Raw genomic sequence first — 15,879 nt, forward strand, 5'->3', positions numbered from 1 at the left:
ATATATATATATTCTTTGCTTTGCTTATGCTGTAGTGTATTTCTTTCTCACACATTTTGTACACTGCGATGAATGGCCCATTAATTAAAATTCTACATAAAATGCAGAATGAATGCCAGAACACCCAGTGTGCTGCACAGCAGTATGCCAAATTGCCAAACAGGTGCCTGCACAAACATCAAGATCCACCACCATTTTTAAAAAAAAAAAGTATTTATATTGCATTTATACATGGCTTACAATAGGTAAATAATGACCGAAAAAAACTCTTTGTAAACATCTCAAATCAGTTAGGAATACCTATTCAGCAGTATCCATTGCACAATTGAATGCTACTGTGTCGACAGGTATTCCTATGCAGTATTTAGAAACATTGAAAGCCATTACGCTAGTTTTCATGTTTTCTCCAATACCGACTGCCGAATATTTTATGCCCTGTGCTTGGTGGCACAATGGAACCTATCCAATTATAAAGCGTCATAAAGAACTCCCTCATAGTGAACTTGGTTCTCACGAATGGCTTTACGCATGTTCTTTCATTTCGAGCGATTCATATATGCCGGGAAGTATGAGGATCCGACTTGCGCCCGCTCGGAGGCCGCAGGCCTGGCGGTCATCTGTCATTTGCTCTTCCTGTGTGCTTCTTCAGTCTGTCTGACATCTCTAAGCAAACAGAGGCCAATACACAATCGCGGGCAGGTCCTTGTGGGCAGCCAGTGAGAGCGGCCCTCTTGTAATGTTTGTGTGACAAAAAAGGCAAGGCAAATCCTCGCAATGGAATCAGATAATCACCAACCTGTGAAGAGCCTGCCCCAATCCACATCCCTCGCCGGCCCCCCCGGCTCTTGGATTAACTGTCTGTTTGGCTAATAATTTTAATCTGCCAGGGAGAGGACCAAGAATGGGTGACGGGGTTTGGAATATACATCGAATCCTAAAGCTCTTCCCCTCCCATGCTGCCTTGCATTTCCTCCTCTGGGGAAAACCTCAAATTGAATGCTGCATGCTGGGCACGGACCGGATGACCCGGTTTTCGCCCACTTGGACAAAACAACAGCTCCTCAGACAGCCAAAAATAAAACCGCTGTGTAACAGACTGTTGCCAGACTGTCCCGGGCCTGACATCGTCCGGTGGAATGTACACATCAGAGTTTGGGGTGTGTGTACAGACAAGGGTGCTATGGTGAAGAGGGGGCACTCCGGGTTCACGGGGTCAAGAGATCTGTGAGGTCTGTCTGGGGCACAGCTGGAACAGACACAATAAGAACCATCCATCCATCCATTTTGTGGCGCTCATCCTCGCTAAGTCGAGATCCAAGTTGAGTTTGGGCGAAAGGCTTGGCCACACCGACACCAGTCAATTACAGGGCACATACTGCAGAGCTATAGACAAGCATTCACATTCATGTTCACGCTGTAACCGAGTAGGAATTTAACCCGGGTTGCATACAGTTCAAGTGAGTGAGCCACCACACCATTACCTCCTTGCGAAAACGATGAAAATAAAACCAAACACAAGAGTGGCTGAATCAACGTTTAAAACGCATTATGCTTGCCGGTACTATCACCCCAGTAAGTTCTGCTTTCTGTTTAAAAAAAAAAAAAACCAACAACTCCGTGCTGTGAGATCCGATTCAACAATCTACATCCATATATATGAACGTCACCGATTTTGAGGTGAATCCAAATGAGTTTATTTCCTTGTAGACTCCTAAATACTGACATCAAATGCAACGGAGGAGAGAAATTACACTCGCTCATGATGACACTGGAGTCTAATTGTTGCTGTTTGAAGTACGGCCACTTAGATATCCTGTTTAGGATGGGGGGGCCTTGCATTGTCGCACCTTTGTTCTGATAAGGCTCCCTGCCCCCATAGTGTGAACAACTGGGAGGGCCGCGACATATAAAAGGGGGCCACTGTCCATCTCTGGCTTGACTCGTGCTACTGTGCGGCTGCTTATCACCCTTTTTTTTTTCCCCCGCGAAGACCTTCCTCATGGATTTCCTCCGCGCGTGTGTGCTGTGCACCGTCTTCCTCGGCTTGACCAAGGCTTTTACGCACCAGGATATGAAGGAGGCGCTTTTGCGCAAACTGGGCCTGAACGAGGTTCCAAAGATCCACAAGAGGGATTTGCAGAACTTGGTTGTCCCAACTCACGTCAGAAACAAATACTTGTCAATGCTGAAGATGCACCACAGCAGGAGACGCCGATCTGTGCCGAGCCTGGCCGGCATTCTGAGAGGAATTCCCGGCAATGCTGGTAAGAATTTGCAATTCATAATTCGACACATTAAGAATTTAGACCCTAAAAAAAAATCCGTTCGTTTTGGGTGCGTAATTTACGCACGAATCTTAAATAAGGCGATTCCTCGATTCTTTATGTTGTTTTTTTATCATCATGGTAGACATTTCCGGTGAATATGTCTACTCCGACACCACTCGGCATCGAATGGTTTTCGATATGGAGTCAATGATCCCGGATAACAGCGAGGTGACCATGGCCGAGCTGAAACTCTACCAGAGGGCGTCGTACTCCAAGAGACTCGCGGCGGAGAGGAGAAACCACCGGCCCGTCAGCAACGCCCGAGTCAGCATCTACTGGGTCGAGGAGCTGGCCAACGGATCCAACCGCAGCTCGCTCGTGGACTCGCGGTGAGACGTTCAATCCAAATCTACCCTTTTTGTTGGTTATCTCGAGCCCTAATTACATGTCGAATTGCATCAGGAAATCTAATTAAGCATCGCCCGGCGTTCACAGGTTGATCCCCATTCACGAAACGGGCTGGAAGAGCTTTGATGTGACCCAGGCCGTGCATTATTGGTCGAAGACTCAAGAGCAGAAGACGCCCATGCACCTGGAGGTGTGGATCGAGGGCGAGAGACCTGGCAGCTACGCGGCGGAGGTGGCGAAAAGTGTGCGCTTTACCACCCAGGAGCAGACGGACAACACCTTGGGCAAACCCGAGCTCGTCCTCTACACACTCAACCTCGAAGAGTACGGGTAAGGGCGCCGGCTTTTGATATACAGGATATTGTGGCGATGTGACAATTAGCCCACGGGCCCCCAGCCCCCCCTGCTTAAACTCAACTTTTTTTTTTTTTGTATTGTGAGGGGTGTTTACCTGTCACCTTTTGCACCCCTTGCATGGGAACTCAAGGTGTCAGTACTCGTGTTCAAGTTGAATTTAAATAAATCAACAAGCAATGGCAAACTCATTTCTTGCATGGGACGTCGACAAAAGACGTAGAAGTACCTCGTCAGGTGTATTTACTCTTTGTTTTTTTTTACCATTTTACAACCCTCGTTTAGCACGGTACTTCATATTTTCTATTCTAATATTTTTTTCCCTATGGTAATCGCTTAATTCATGGACTTGAAATATTTGGAACACAAATATTTTTCACAAACTGTTTTAGTATTAGTAGCAGTGAGAGATGATGCTCTCTGATTTGCATCCAATTCGCGGTCACGTGACTGACATAGGAAAGGAAATGAAATGCAGCAAACCCCCCCCCCCCAATCACTTAGACCTGTTTCTGTTTATAAGATGTTTTTTTTTGGGGGGGGGGCACCCCAACAAAAAAAACCTGAACATGGCGTAGCGAGCGACCCATGTGACTCATTATGTGACGATCAAAATTCAAAGACACGTCAATCAGGAAGAACAGCGATCATCTAACCTGCCTCTTATCTTTGCGTTGCAGCTCTCGCGGCGACTGCGATGCGAACCAGAGCAAGGGCACCTGTTGCAGGGAGCAGTACTTCGTCGACTTCCGCGCCCTCACGTGGACGCAATACTGGATCATCGAGCCGGCGGGGTACCAGGCCTTCAGGTGCACCGGAGGCTGCAGGCAGCCCAAGCGTAACTACGGCTACGGGGAGAGGAGGTGCACGGTGTCGGAGAGCGCCCCCTTGCCCATCATGTACCTGGTCAAGAAGGGCGACTACACCGAGATCGAAGTGGCAGAGTTTCCCAACATGATCGTGGAGAGGTGCGCGTGCACCATGGACCATGTCTCCATCGTGTAAAGTCAACCTAAGGGAAGCAGCAATACTAGTCTCATATGTGGGTCTAATCGAACGCTGTTTCATCACATATTTAAAGGGTTCTAACAAGTACTTCCTATTTAAACGGACAATCACCCGGGAGTCACCACACACTCCTCTAGAGAGCACTTTTTTTATATATATTTTGTACAGGTTGAAATCATTTTTTATTTTGAATTTGCATGCAGCCATTCAAATTCTGGCCCACGTGTTGTACATAAAATATGAATGAATTTATGTTTGGTAAAATAAACTATTTTCTTTCACTAAAATGTCTTGAGTCCTCAATTCATGAACCTAAGATTTTTTTCCAGGGGGGTGGGGGAGTGGAACAGAGCACTCGTGCACTCCGCTACTTAGCTTAAGCATTCACATTCACGCGCAATTCCAAACAGTCGCCTGGACAACATTTCTTGTCACGCCTTATTTGCAGTGGGGACGAGCTACCTGGCCACATAGGGAGAAACACGCAGGCTCTTCGCATGAACCTAGTGGGAGACCTCGTGAGTTGATGTCAGGCTTAGACAGGGCCAAACATACCGAAAACATTGTTTGCTGTCTGAGTAGGGGGGCTTGTCATTCCCTAATATGCTGCTGGCGGAGGTAAACGAAGCCAAGAGGCCACCTACCAACGAAGAGGAACTGTCTGTCTGCAAGGGAAGTGGATTCACCCCTCCGGCAACGGCGGGAGGTCAAAAGAAGGAAAGCAGCTGGTGCTATGAAAGTCACTGGAACATTTCATAAATATGAATATACTCAACGGGAACCTATAACGAGACCCCACGAAAAAGAGCTCCATCTGTTTCCCCTTTCAGAGTGTGGTTGAAGTGCGCGGGGGTGTAGAATAGTATTCGGTGGTGTATGTAGTCAGTTGAAGGCCCAGGGCAAACCCAGACATGCAAGCTTCTACAAAATAGCAACGCTAAGCTAACATGAGCCCTGTATTTATTTGTTTCAAGTTTCATTTTTGGCAACGTACAATTAATGACCAAAACAAAAGGGGAAAAAAATCCTAAAGGCATGATCAAAATAGCTGGCGAGCAGGAATGTTGCTACTTCTGCATCGTTTCTGAATCCTTTCAACTCTTTTTCAGTCTGCTGGGGGGAAAACATTTTTCCTTGACCAAATATAAGTGCAAAGCCATCAGTGTATTTAACATGCATGATGACAATTCGACAAGTTTGTTTTGCGGCCATCTTACTCACGCAAATCATTGCATGAAGGACTGTGAAGAGGGAGTTGTCCAGGGGTAGGGAACTCCGGCACCTCGAGAGCCATATCCTGCCTGTTTTAGATCCCTCCTTACTCCAACACACCTGATTCAATTGATCATGTTCCTGTCAGGCTTCTACAGAATTTGCTGATCAGCTGATCGTTCCCTACTCCTGGAGTAAGTCCATCACATCAGGAAGGGGAGCACTCAAAATAAATTATTACAACCATTTTCTTTTTTTTAAATGTGCACCGTCTAAAAAAATGTATCTGTCAACAACGAGACCACCAAGCATTATGAAATCTGTTCAGATTGACATTTTTTTCTCTACCGTCTAAATACGCCCTCTTGTGGCTCTGAAAGGTAGGTGCTTCGTGTGTGACGAAAACTATGACATCACCGCCATTTGTCCAGTAGGAAATACTGGTAATTCTAATCTGATTCGTTTCCGACAAATATGAAATCTAACGCGTGACTGAAGTGCCACACTTCAGAAAGACCCACTTCCCCAACAGGTGTGATGAACCTGCTATTATGTCAAAGCCAAAAGGTAAGCAGAGCTGCATTGCTTTCTGTTGGATGCACGGGTTGATTTGCTGGGTGAAGTTGCGGCGTTTTGTGGTAATAAGTTTCAAATTGGAATAATGACCATCAAAGGATGACGAATTAGGCAGTGACAAACATCAAATTTCACAACCATATCTGACTTTAATAGAGTTGAGACATAAAAAAAAATCTGTTAGGATACAAAAGACAAGCTGCAGCATGGTTGGTTTAATACAGGACCTGATTTACAACCGGCAACAAAAGAAATGAAAAAAAAAAAAAAGTAGAGCACGGCAGTACTGCGGCAAACTAAAACTAACTATATCACAAAACAGGAGCACTCAGATCCCTTGGGGTCAAACAAAAAGATTTAGTCAGGAAATCTGAAATTACGAGGAGGGAAGCAGGCTATTATTGTCAAGCCATGGAGAAAGGCCGAAATGATATTTGCGACCAAAATGACTTGTTCGTGTAAGATTTGAAATGCACGCACTGCGTAGCCCTTATTTGCTGGTGAAAAATGTACTCCCGGATCTGCACTCGGCTATCGCCGCCGCTACACTGCCAACGTGCAAATACCAGCGCAAGCAAAATTCATATTGGGGTGAAGTACTACTTTTGATTTGAAAGTGTTGGCTACGTTTCCGTTGCATTTCAATCAGCTGGTTAGCCAAATCACAAGCATCCTTCTGGGGCGGTCACATTTGCTCAGGACCGCAGAAAACAGCGGCCTGCCATGAGAGTCTTAAATAATCAAAGAAATGTACAGAGGGGGTCGTAAAAGGCACAGCCAAAACAACATTGTTCATTCCGAGAGATTCAAATAGCTTCACCATTCAGTGCATATTTCAACAGGCGAAATCAGAGAACAGCAACAAGGGTCGGAGTAAATCTCTCCAAAATGGGCCAGTCAAAGGTCGTTTACACCTTTGAACATCAATTATAAGCCAGGAGAAAACAAGCATAATTGTGTTTATTGGAGCTCTACGAAGATGGTTTACAGTTTTGGAAGTGAGAACAAGAGACTGAAACAGGGATTTATCTGAGGCTTCGTGTTAACTGCACAACGGACACTAATATTTTTCAGAAGCCACAATGAGAATGAATTCTTCAACTACTCAAAACAAATATTTACAGTTCAGAATAAAACAAAAACAAAAGAAATGGGGGGGAAAAAATGCACATCACTGGGAAAAAAGTTTCTGGTTCCTGATATTACAAACTTTTTTTTCTTTTAAAAAGCATGTCTTAAAAGTGGTGGAAAGCAAAAGAAATATACAACAAAAGATAAGAAAAACAAATTCATGTTGTACACGTGTCTCTCAAACTTCAGAGAACATCAATTAATTCACGGCGGCTGGTCTCTCTCTGGAGTGGAATGTTGACCACGTTGCTCGTCTTTAGCCCGCAGATTCTGGCGTTCTTGATGGAGGATGGGATGATGATCCGTGGCTAGAGTGGTTTTCAGTGTGGCCACCAGTCCATTAGAACAAGTGTCTTAGTAATAGCTGGGCTGATACTGTTGATTCCACGGCTTCTGATTCCAGAACTGCACAAAGAGAGACTTGTTTAGAAACTAGCGCTAGCGATGCTTGAATGGCTGAGGAGTAAGCGACAAACACTGACCCCTTGTTGCCAGCTCTGGTTGAAGGCCTGGGCCTTGTCCATGCCGTTCCTGTGTCCAAACCCGCCACTATTCCTGCTGAAATTGCCGTTCTTGTTGCCAAAGTTGCCTCGGCCGCCGCCTCTCTGCTGAAACTGCGAAGCAACGCACGCCATGTGAACAAGCGTTCCCGAACGTTCACAAGGCTTGCTAACGGGCAGGCACCCACCTGGTTGTGATGTCCTCTATTTCCGCCACGACTCATGCCGCCGCTGCCGCCGCCTCTGCTCATATTCCCTCTGCTCATTGGACCGCCTCGACTCATGTGTCCGCCTCTGGTGCCCAGGTTGTCTCTCATCGGTCCGCCTCTGGGGGATCCGCCCATGCTGGGAATATGACCGCCGCTGCGGTTGTAGCTGCCCCGGCTGGGGTAGCCGCCTCTGTAAGCCGGGGGTGGCATGTAGCCGCGAGGGGGACGGGCGAACCCACCGCGGGGGTTGGGGGCTGCCCAGAGAGAAAAGGTCAGCCAGAGGCACGCGTGACACCGTCAACAACCTTGGGCGTCAAACACGCCTCCTCCCACCTCCTCGGAAGTTGCCTCGGTTCTGGTAGGCCACACGACTGCCGCCGCCTCCGCCACCCCTCTGTGCGGGCCCACCGCTGCGGCCAAACTGGTTCTTGCCTCCGCGACCGCCGCCGCGGGACCCACCGCCTCGCTTGGGTGTGCCGCCGCCCTGGTTGGGCTTCTTCTCCGCAGGCAGGGCACTCTTGCTTTCTTCTTTGTACGTTTCTAAAACTTTGGCGGCGTCGTCCCTTGGCAGCTCGGCAAACAGCACCTCGCTGAAGCTCTCGCCCTCCACAGGGAGAGAATAGAAGCCTGTGACAGATGAACCCAGCAACATGCTTAGTGATAACACAGCAATTAACTAAGCAACAATTCCAGATGGGGCTCAAGTATTCACACGCCATATTCAAGTCCAAGTACAGAAACTAGGACCCCCCCGCCCAAAAAAAAATAAAATAAAATAAAAACAGGTCCAGCCAATTCAAATGATTTTCTCTGTTGTATTGAAAAAGAACCCAATGTTCTGCCCGTAATTCGCTTTACTTGTACTTGACTGAACAATTGTCTTGTGGCTTCTTTCACCTTTCATCTTGAGAAGCGCGTGTTCGGGGACTTCTTTGCCGTCACTCATGACCTTCTTCTGAACCCTCTCCTTGTAATCCTCCTCGGAGGGGAAGACCACCACAGCTTTGCGCTGGAACCCGGCAAACAAACACATCTTTCTCTTCTGGCCAGGGGCAGACAGGTTAGTCTGGAGGGGGAGAGCAAGCCAAGAGTTGACGTTTGTGTTCCACACAGCACGCGTGGCGACGTGAAGGAGACGAGACGTACGTGATCCAGGATGTAGTTCCTTTTCTTGCGGGCGGCTATCTCGATGAACTTTCCCAAAAAGAGAGGTGCACGCTGGGAAATGGCAAGCAGTTTGTTGTATTCTTTTGGTTGCCGATTCGGGGTGTTGATCTGTATGTCAAGATTCAAGAAGAAGAAAAAAAAATAAGCAGACTGAAAACTTCATTTTATTTTTATGATGGTTTGGGAGACATGTACACTGCACTTTTGAGGCAAGGTCAGCGTTGCAGCTGGCAGATATGCCATGGGTACAAAGATATGACACGCGTTTTGGATATGGCTCGTCCTTCTTATCAATAGCGCATGCTCGGTTTAGCTCCACTAACAGTTGTGACACAGTGAGGGAAAGGTTGTGCCGTTTTTGAAAGCGCATGCTCCTACTTTCAGGTCGCAGACAAGGTCAGCTATTGATACCGCCACGTTTGTTGTTGTCGCTTCATTCATTTCATTTGAGGCGCTACCCAAGTGAGCTAAAAGGCAAAATGATCAACCCTGCAGCCATGACACCCCGCAGTTATGAAAGAGTATCCGTGTACCACAACTGACCATCATCTTTTCCACGATTGTGTCACTTCCCAGGATATAGTATTTCCCAGGATTCTCCTGGACGTGGTTCTTCACCCACGTGGTCTTGCCCGCACCTGGCAGGCCAACCATCACTATGATCTACGGCACGCAACAGTGGAGAGCAGAGGTGAGCACAAACAGCAATGTCAAGGCCGCCCCGTATGTCCGTTTGGCAGCCTACCTCGCAGTCGGCCTTCGTCTCTGGCGCGCGGGGCCCGCGGACGCGGTCGTCGAGGGGAACCTGCTGCATTAAGGTGTACTCGGGGGGCACAGGGAAGTACGGGGTCTCCATCTGACCGAAGTTGAACTCCACGGCGCAGTTGTGACACATGACATGAGGGTAAAGATGCTGGCCGCTCAGTTCCTCTTTGGTCACCCGGAAAGCTTCGGCTGGCTCCCCGCCATTCTTGGAGTAGGACAGAACCACCTCATCGGCGTCAAAATCCTAGAAATTAAAAAATATGTGTTATGAACAGGTCGGCCATTTTAAAGGTACTCTGATCAAACATAACCATTTAACTACACAAATACAAAATGTAAGGGGAAAAAAAAAATTGTTTTACGGCCAGACAGCAGATGACGTCATTCTCATCAAAAGTTTCACCAAAGTCCTCCATCACAGAATTTGTCGTCTTCTTCCCCTTGCCCGAGTAAGCATACGAATGGATGCCTTCACCTAAATCGTAACAGGAGAGCGCACACCTCAAAAGGTCAAAGATGGCTGTGTGAACAAGTCAGTGGAATTTGTGATTTTATGCGGCTAGGGCTGTTGCTTCGAGGTTCTTAAGGCCGACGGCCTGCACATACAGATCGCACAAAGATTTTCATTTGGCATAACGCGCATCGCGTTTTTCACTGTAACAATGTTAAACGCCCAACCACGCATACAAACTCGACACCTAACTGCTAAAAGGGACTCCAAAAACGTGTTTCGCATTTGAGTGTTTTCAGAATAGCTTTACCATTCCATTATAATGAAAAGCTATTGTAAAAGGCTCTTCTAGAAATTATGTCAGCAAGCGTACTCTGATCGAAACCGATTTTACAGGTCACCCAGCCTTCATTACACCCCGGTCAGAAAGAGGCCCGTTAGCCTCAGAGGATTACAAAATAGCCGGTCCACGATACAACATCGTCGGCTAAACTCGGGACAAGGAAACCCACCGAGTAGCAGTGACGATGCGGACGACGACCAGCCGACCTGCACGTCATGGATTTCCATGTTCTTACTGGAAATGTGCTTCACTGGAATCTTTTCTGTGATCTGCCAGACAAACAAGTTGATTACATTTCTGAACACATACCCATTTCTCAGCGGTCGTGGCAAAGTTATTCTCCCCCTCACGGCACCTTCACTTCAAAGCAGACTTTGCCTTGGTTCACGCCATAGGTGGCCTTGCCCCCAGACCACAGGTAAGCAAAACTCTCCATTGTGAGCGACGAGGCACTAAAGCGGTCGCGTGACACCTTAAAATGCAGGTCGCAGTTGTCTAAAGGAAAAAGACAAAAGACATTAAGGGCTGCATTCCATACAGAATATAACTGGGCAACGGTTAGTTTTCGACATGTTTGCACGTGTAAATGGGTTTTACAGAATCAGGATTTTTTAGGAGCGACTGCGAGCTTCCAAAAATGAAATAACCAATCACAGAAAGTGTGTAATTGTGGGCAATAGAGAAAGTGCAGTGTGTCGTCCTCAACGGCAAACGCGACATTGGGGAGCCGATCGCCCTATTGTTTACAAGTTGTGCTCTGTCATGGTATTCCCTCTGAGTCATATTTCCCTGTCAATGGCAGAGCAGGGTTATGTTCTTTGAAATATGGGGTGGGGAAGGGATGGGGGGTTTTTCACAGTGGAATCCAAAATGGTAGGGTGGACTTAATACTAGTACAGACTCACATTTATATTTCCTTCCCTTGTCAACTACAAAGACTAATTCAACAGTTGCAGTTATTTTTCTTATTCCAATGACTCACAGTTGTCCAGGCAGACTTTGGTGTCATCAAGCTCTTCATCCTCTTCCTCCAAGGGGGGCACGGGTGACTTAAATGAGGCCCTGCGAGGGGAAAAAAAAGACCAAACACATTCAGTTGGATGATGATGGTCATTTGAAATGCATGGGCACCACTTGCTGAAAAGAAGTGCGGGTGGGGGAATATTTGACATGAGCAAGCCTCCAACCCATCATGGGCAGTGGTGCATATTGTGATCCTGGACAGACACTTACCTTGTAGCAGCCAGTGAAATCTAAATGTAAGAAAGACAACAGCACCACCACAAGCCTCACAAGAAAATATTGATATCACGGAGAGGCGCAAGGACTTGAATGGTGTCTATTTACTGTTTTGTTGCATTCTGTAGGACGTGGCTTGGAAATCCGAATTACACGTTGGCACAGTGGAACCTCCAATGCCGAATGACACAGAACGAGCCCTTATTTTACCAAAGTATTCTGCATCAACCATCAGTCGCATGGAGTGTGTTAACACATGCGACTTTCACTCAGCGAGTATCTGAAGGATTAAGTCCGCAGCTGTTTTGGTTGACCACAAAAAGTAAAGCATTGACGATAAACATAAGTGAAAATATCAGACGTGAGCATCTGACATAGGAATAGTGTTGGCCATTGTAAAATACGAGAGATTCAATTAATCAATTCAAAAACATCTTTAGCTAGCATGCCGTGTTAAACACGCTATCACCAATGGTGAATAGGTCTTACGGTGGTTGCTGAAAACCATAAATTGCATCAACACCAATTCCATCTCCCGTGTGTCTGTCAGTCATTTCAGAAGGGCAAACGGGTAGTTTTCACTCCTTCATACTTGGTAGGGTTTATCGAATGGACTCCATGCTCACGGCACTCTGGTGTCAAGTGGCATGTGAACTCCCAGTCGGCATTTAAATGCATGAGTGACAACACGGGAAAACCGCAGTCACGGCTGGAGGTAAAAACTTGCAATGTCGTTTGGACCTTGAAAAGCGCTAAAAGCGAACAATTGAATCGCCCTAACAGAGCTCCAGGTTATCACATATTTAATCACAAGCAGTTTTTTTTTCCAGTAAGCCGATGTGTCGGTTGCTTGGAACATCTGGACAGTGGAGACGGTTATACCATCTGACCTTTCCCACCATGAGATCCACTAGAAACGTTGAATGCTGAAGTTACCTAAAATAATCATTTGGAGGTTCCACTCTAACTGAATAAAGTATGTAAAGTAATACGAGCTACAGTAACTTACCAAATCTGTAACAAGATGAGCCCCACCCTAAATCACAGGAGGGTTCTAAGAAACATGTTCATGTGGACTCAAGTATTGCTCCTTAAAAGATGACGTTATCCTGCAAAAACTTCATTTGAGCCACGGAAAAATTTTTGAGCTCATCATTAATGTCAAACACTGACAGCCACTCGAAAATCTCAGATCCGATTATCATACTGGTGCAGTGGCGGATATCGGTCATCCAGGTGAAAAAAACGACGACTCTAAAATGCTCAGAGGTCTGTCGAAGGCCAATGGTGCGATGATTCGATTTAGAACTCAGATTGATTTTGTGCCGCTCAAAGGTTGACACAATGAGAACAGTGATCAAGAAGAAGGTATATGTGTACAGACCATGCATGATGTCATCAGCACAGGGGGGGAAAAAAATTGAAAAATTAAACCTTGTAACACACCATGAAATCTCACAAGCGCGCACACACACGCGCAACATGATCAATGAGAGAAACACACAAATATCATCTCGACATCATACAAAGAGTGGGGGGGGACAATGAAAATTATTTACAATTGCGAGGCAATCGATGGACGATCAAGAGCGAGTTCCTTCGTGGACGTTTATAGACTTTTACAGTGTGCCTGCCCTCCTCCCACATTTCTCAGCTACGACCCCAGTCAGACCCTCCCCTCCATTGAGTGCACTGTGTACATCTGCTACATTCCTCTGGATTCTTGGTGAGCAGCCTTGAATCACCTTGGGGACACAACTGGCTTGGCAAAACATTAAGTTTTCAGAGGAGCAGATTTAAAGCTGACTTTCGAGAGTCACTCCTGCTACAGAATTGCAGAGCATTTTAAAACAATGTATCAAATATTAATAAATGGTAAGGTTCTCTGAGCAGTCAGGGATAGATAGTCCCCAAAACAGGTGAGAAAGTGGTTATTTCTTGATAAAATGTTCTTGAAAGGCTAGCTAAATATATGTGCATCGGCACTTAAAGCCAATACAAAACAAAGCTAGGATGGCACTTCAGGGATGCTGAAGGCCATTTTGCTCTGTCCCATCCTTACCAGCTGTATTTGTTCTCTTCAATAAATTCAAAGTAGCCCCTTCCATGTTCCTCCCGGCGTCTCTTAACACCCTTCTTATTCTTCTGATCAGCATTCGTGTCTTTGTCCGCATCCCCTTTGAAAATAGAACAAAGATATATAATGAGGTGCTCCTTTGAGAGAGGTCGGACTGGCAGTGGGGTTCTGGCCCACAAAGCCCGTTCAGTCAGTTACATAGTCGACCATCATAAGATAAAGATGTGGGAACACCTCATGTTATGACACAAGAGTACAATCATGAAAATACAATTGTGATGACCAGAGTCTAATTACAATGCAAGCTGGTCCAAAAATGCACATTTAAGAGTAGAGGTGGTGGGGCTGGGAAAACAATTTCGTGTATTAAAATGAGAACAATGTCCCTACAGATGGTACAAATTAAAGCTAGTGTGGGACAAGTACACTGTACTTTGAAGGTAATGCATCATGCAAGGAAATGTGAGCCTGCTAACTGCCCTGACACCCCGGTCCTTCCATAGCTTAGGCAGAATTAAAATGGCGGCTTAGAGTTGTAAAGTGCCCATTTTAACGTCCTAATTCGTCGAACCACGGATAACGTAAACACGCGCTAAATAAAGGAATTTTACAGCGCCTTTTCGTCTTTCACACAATTTATACACAAAGTATTTTAACAGCTCATGACTTTTGCGCAAATATATTGCGACAGCGGCGGCAGATATCAAGGTGCGAATGCTAACATGCTACTGCTAAAATAGCGTAAAATGGTCACTCAGAAATGTAGAGCATGGGGTCAAATTCGCAACTCCCAAAGCAGAAACCGATTATGCCGCCCGTCGTTTAATCGGCGCTCCCAGACAAAGACAATGACGCTAGCGAGCAAACAAGCTAAGTCACGTACCAGGTCACCTCTTCAACGATTTCGTGTTGATGTTTTACGCAGCTCGACTGTACGTTATACTTAAAACGAGAATTTAACGGTATGAAATGTTATTGTTTAGCTCATTGTGCAAACGTCTGTATTAGCAAAACTGCGTCACCCTGAAGCTAACGCTTAGCGTATTTAAGGTCACGCCGTCAAGCTCAACATGGGCGCTCGGAACGTTCTATCCGAACCAGCTCTCCGCCGCGGTGGGTTACAGCAGGGGAGAAAAAAAGACCTCTCCACGAGATCAATTCAGGCGACTCACCCTCAGCTGTCTGCTCCTCTGGCTCACCGTCGTCTTCGTCTATTTTCTCCATGTCGTCCACGTCTGGCTTGAGCATGGGATCCATCTCGTCGTCATCTTCCCCGTCTCCCATCTCCTCGTCCTCGCCAGAAGCAGGAGCAGCAGGAACAACAACAGGAGTAGTAGTAGTAGTTGCAACAGCGTCAGCGACGTCGCCGTCGGCGTTTGCCCCGTTCTGTTCTACTTCGGGTTCCTGCTCGTTAGCCTCCATACTTTCGACTACCGGACCCTCTCCCTCTCCCTCTTCTTCTTCCCCCATGCACTCCGGTTCGGCGGCCTGTTCCAACTCCTCATCCTCCTCCTCGGCACCCGCTTCTTCGCAGGCCGCGGCCTCCGCGGCCTCCTCTTCCAAGGCGGCCTGTAGGCGGTCCATCAGCTCGGCCTTCAGTCCCTTGTCGGAGAGACGACGCCTTTTCAGCTCGTCCTTCAGTTCGTTTACTTTCAGCTTTTTGACGTTGATCGAGCTCATCGTGAACGCTTTAGAGGATGAAAATATTTTGCAATTAAAATAAAATTGAAATAAATAACCAGGTGCCCTTTGTTTAGCTTGAAGCGAAACTGCGCCAAAATGCTGGCCGACAAGTAGCGCTTAGCGGTTGAGATGAGGGGGGCGGGGTGGTGTTACGTCATTACCGTATTGGCAAGAGCAAGGCTCAGTTTTATTTTTTCGCCTTCACGTAATACCCCACTACGGAGCCCCTAAGGGGAAATGGAAGACTTTGTGAGGGAACGTAAAGTTTTTTAACTTTACGTTCCCTCACAAAGTTTGCGAGACAACGCTTTTTTTTTGCAAGAGGACGCTTTTAAAAAGAAAATGTGCATTTATGTACTTCCGGGTTAGCTTGGTTAACGTAGACTCATGCGTAGCTGATTGAGAGATGACACTACTTCGGGGAAGGAGAGAATAATGGGGGAGGACTTGGACGTTGTATTTCAGATCAAGAGCAGATTTAATGTCTTT

General features: G+C 46.5%; 2 protein-coding genes across 3 annotated transcripts; one reads left to right on the forward strand and one right to left on the reverse strand.

Moving 5' to 3' along the window:
• Nucleotides 1-1,986: 1,986 nt before the first annotated feature.
• On the forward strand, nt 1,987-4,255 carry lft1 (lefty1). Its single transcript, XM_019858021.1, has 4 exons — nt 1,987-2,264; nt 2,410-2,656; nt 2,763-3,005; nt 3,710-4,255. The coding sequence occupies exons 1-4, from the start codon at nt 2,000-2,002 to the stop codon at nt 4,032-4,034; spliced, it is 1,080 nt and encodes a 359-aa protein (XP_019713580.1). The 5' UTR covers nt 1,987-1,999; the 3' UTR covers nt 4,035-4,255.
• A 1,699-nt stretch (nt 4,256-5,954) lies between these two features.
• On the reverse strand, nt 5,955-15,542 carry hnrnpub (heterogeneous nuclear ribonucleoprotein Ub). Of its 2 annotated transcripts, none has more exons than XM_019858019.1 (14): nt 14,880-15,542; nt 13,693-13,807; nt 11,374-11,453; nt 10,747-10,886; nt 10,561-10,660; nt 9,960-10,072; nt 9,578-9,841; nt 9,376-9,495; nt 8,812-8,940; nt 8,563-8,731; nt 7,999-8,292; nt 7,645-7,919; nt 7,439-7,573; nt 5,955-7,361 (listed from the first exon to the last, which is right to left on the reverse strand). In XM_019858019.1, the coding sequence occupies exons 1-14, from the start codon at nt 15,385-15,387 to the stop codon at nt 7,311-7,313; spliced, it is 2,493 nt and encodes an 830-aa protein (XP_019713578.1). In that variant the 5' UTR covers nt 15,388-15,542; the 3' UTR covers nt 5,955-7,310. The 2 variants fall into 2 exon arrangements, with proteins under 2 accessions (XP_019713578.1, XP_019713579.1); XM_019858020.1 differs by having other exon boundaries at nt 7,439-7,570; nt 14,880-15,541.
• Between the last annotated feature and the right edge of the window lie 337 nt (nt 15,543-15,879).

This window comes from Hippocampus comes, unplaced genomic scaffold (genome assembly GCF_001891065.2).
Source record: "Hippocampus comes isolate QL1 unplaced genomic scaffold, H_comes_QL1_v1.1 scaffold339, whole genome shotgun sequence".
NCBI lineage: Eukaryota > Metazoa > Chordata > Actinopteri > Syngnathiformes > Syngnathidae > Hippocampus > Hippocampus comes.

Coding starts and splice junctions, on each gene's coding strand:
- lft1 (XM_019858021.1), top strand. CDS start 2,000: ATGGATTTCCTCCGCGCGTGTGTGCTGTGCACCGTCTTCCTCGGCTTG. Junction 2,657..2,762: donor AGCTCGCTCGTGGACTCGCG/GTGAGACGTTCA, acceptor CGGCGTTCACAG/GTTGATCCCCATTCACGAAA. Junction 3,006..3,709: donor CTCAACCTCGAAGAGTACGG/GTAAGGGCGCCG, acceptor TTTGCGTTGCAG/CTCTCGCGGCGACTGCGATG.
- hnrnpub (XM_019858019.1), bottom strand. CDS start 15,387: ATGAGCTCGATCAACGTCAAAAAGCTGAAAGTAAACGAACTGAAGGAC. Junction 10,887..11,373: donor CAAAGTCTGCCTGGACAACT/GTGAGTCATTGG, acceptor TTTTTCCTTTAG/ACAACTGCGACCTGCATTTT. Junction 10,073..10,560: donor CGCATCGTCACTGCTACTCG/GTGGGTTTCCTT, acceptor GTTACGATTTAG/GTGAAGGCATCCATTCGTAT.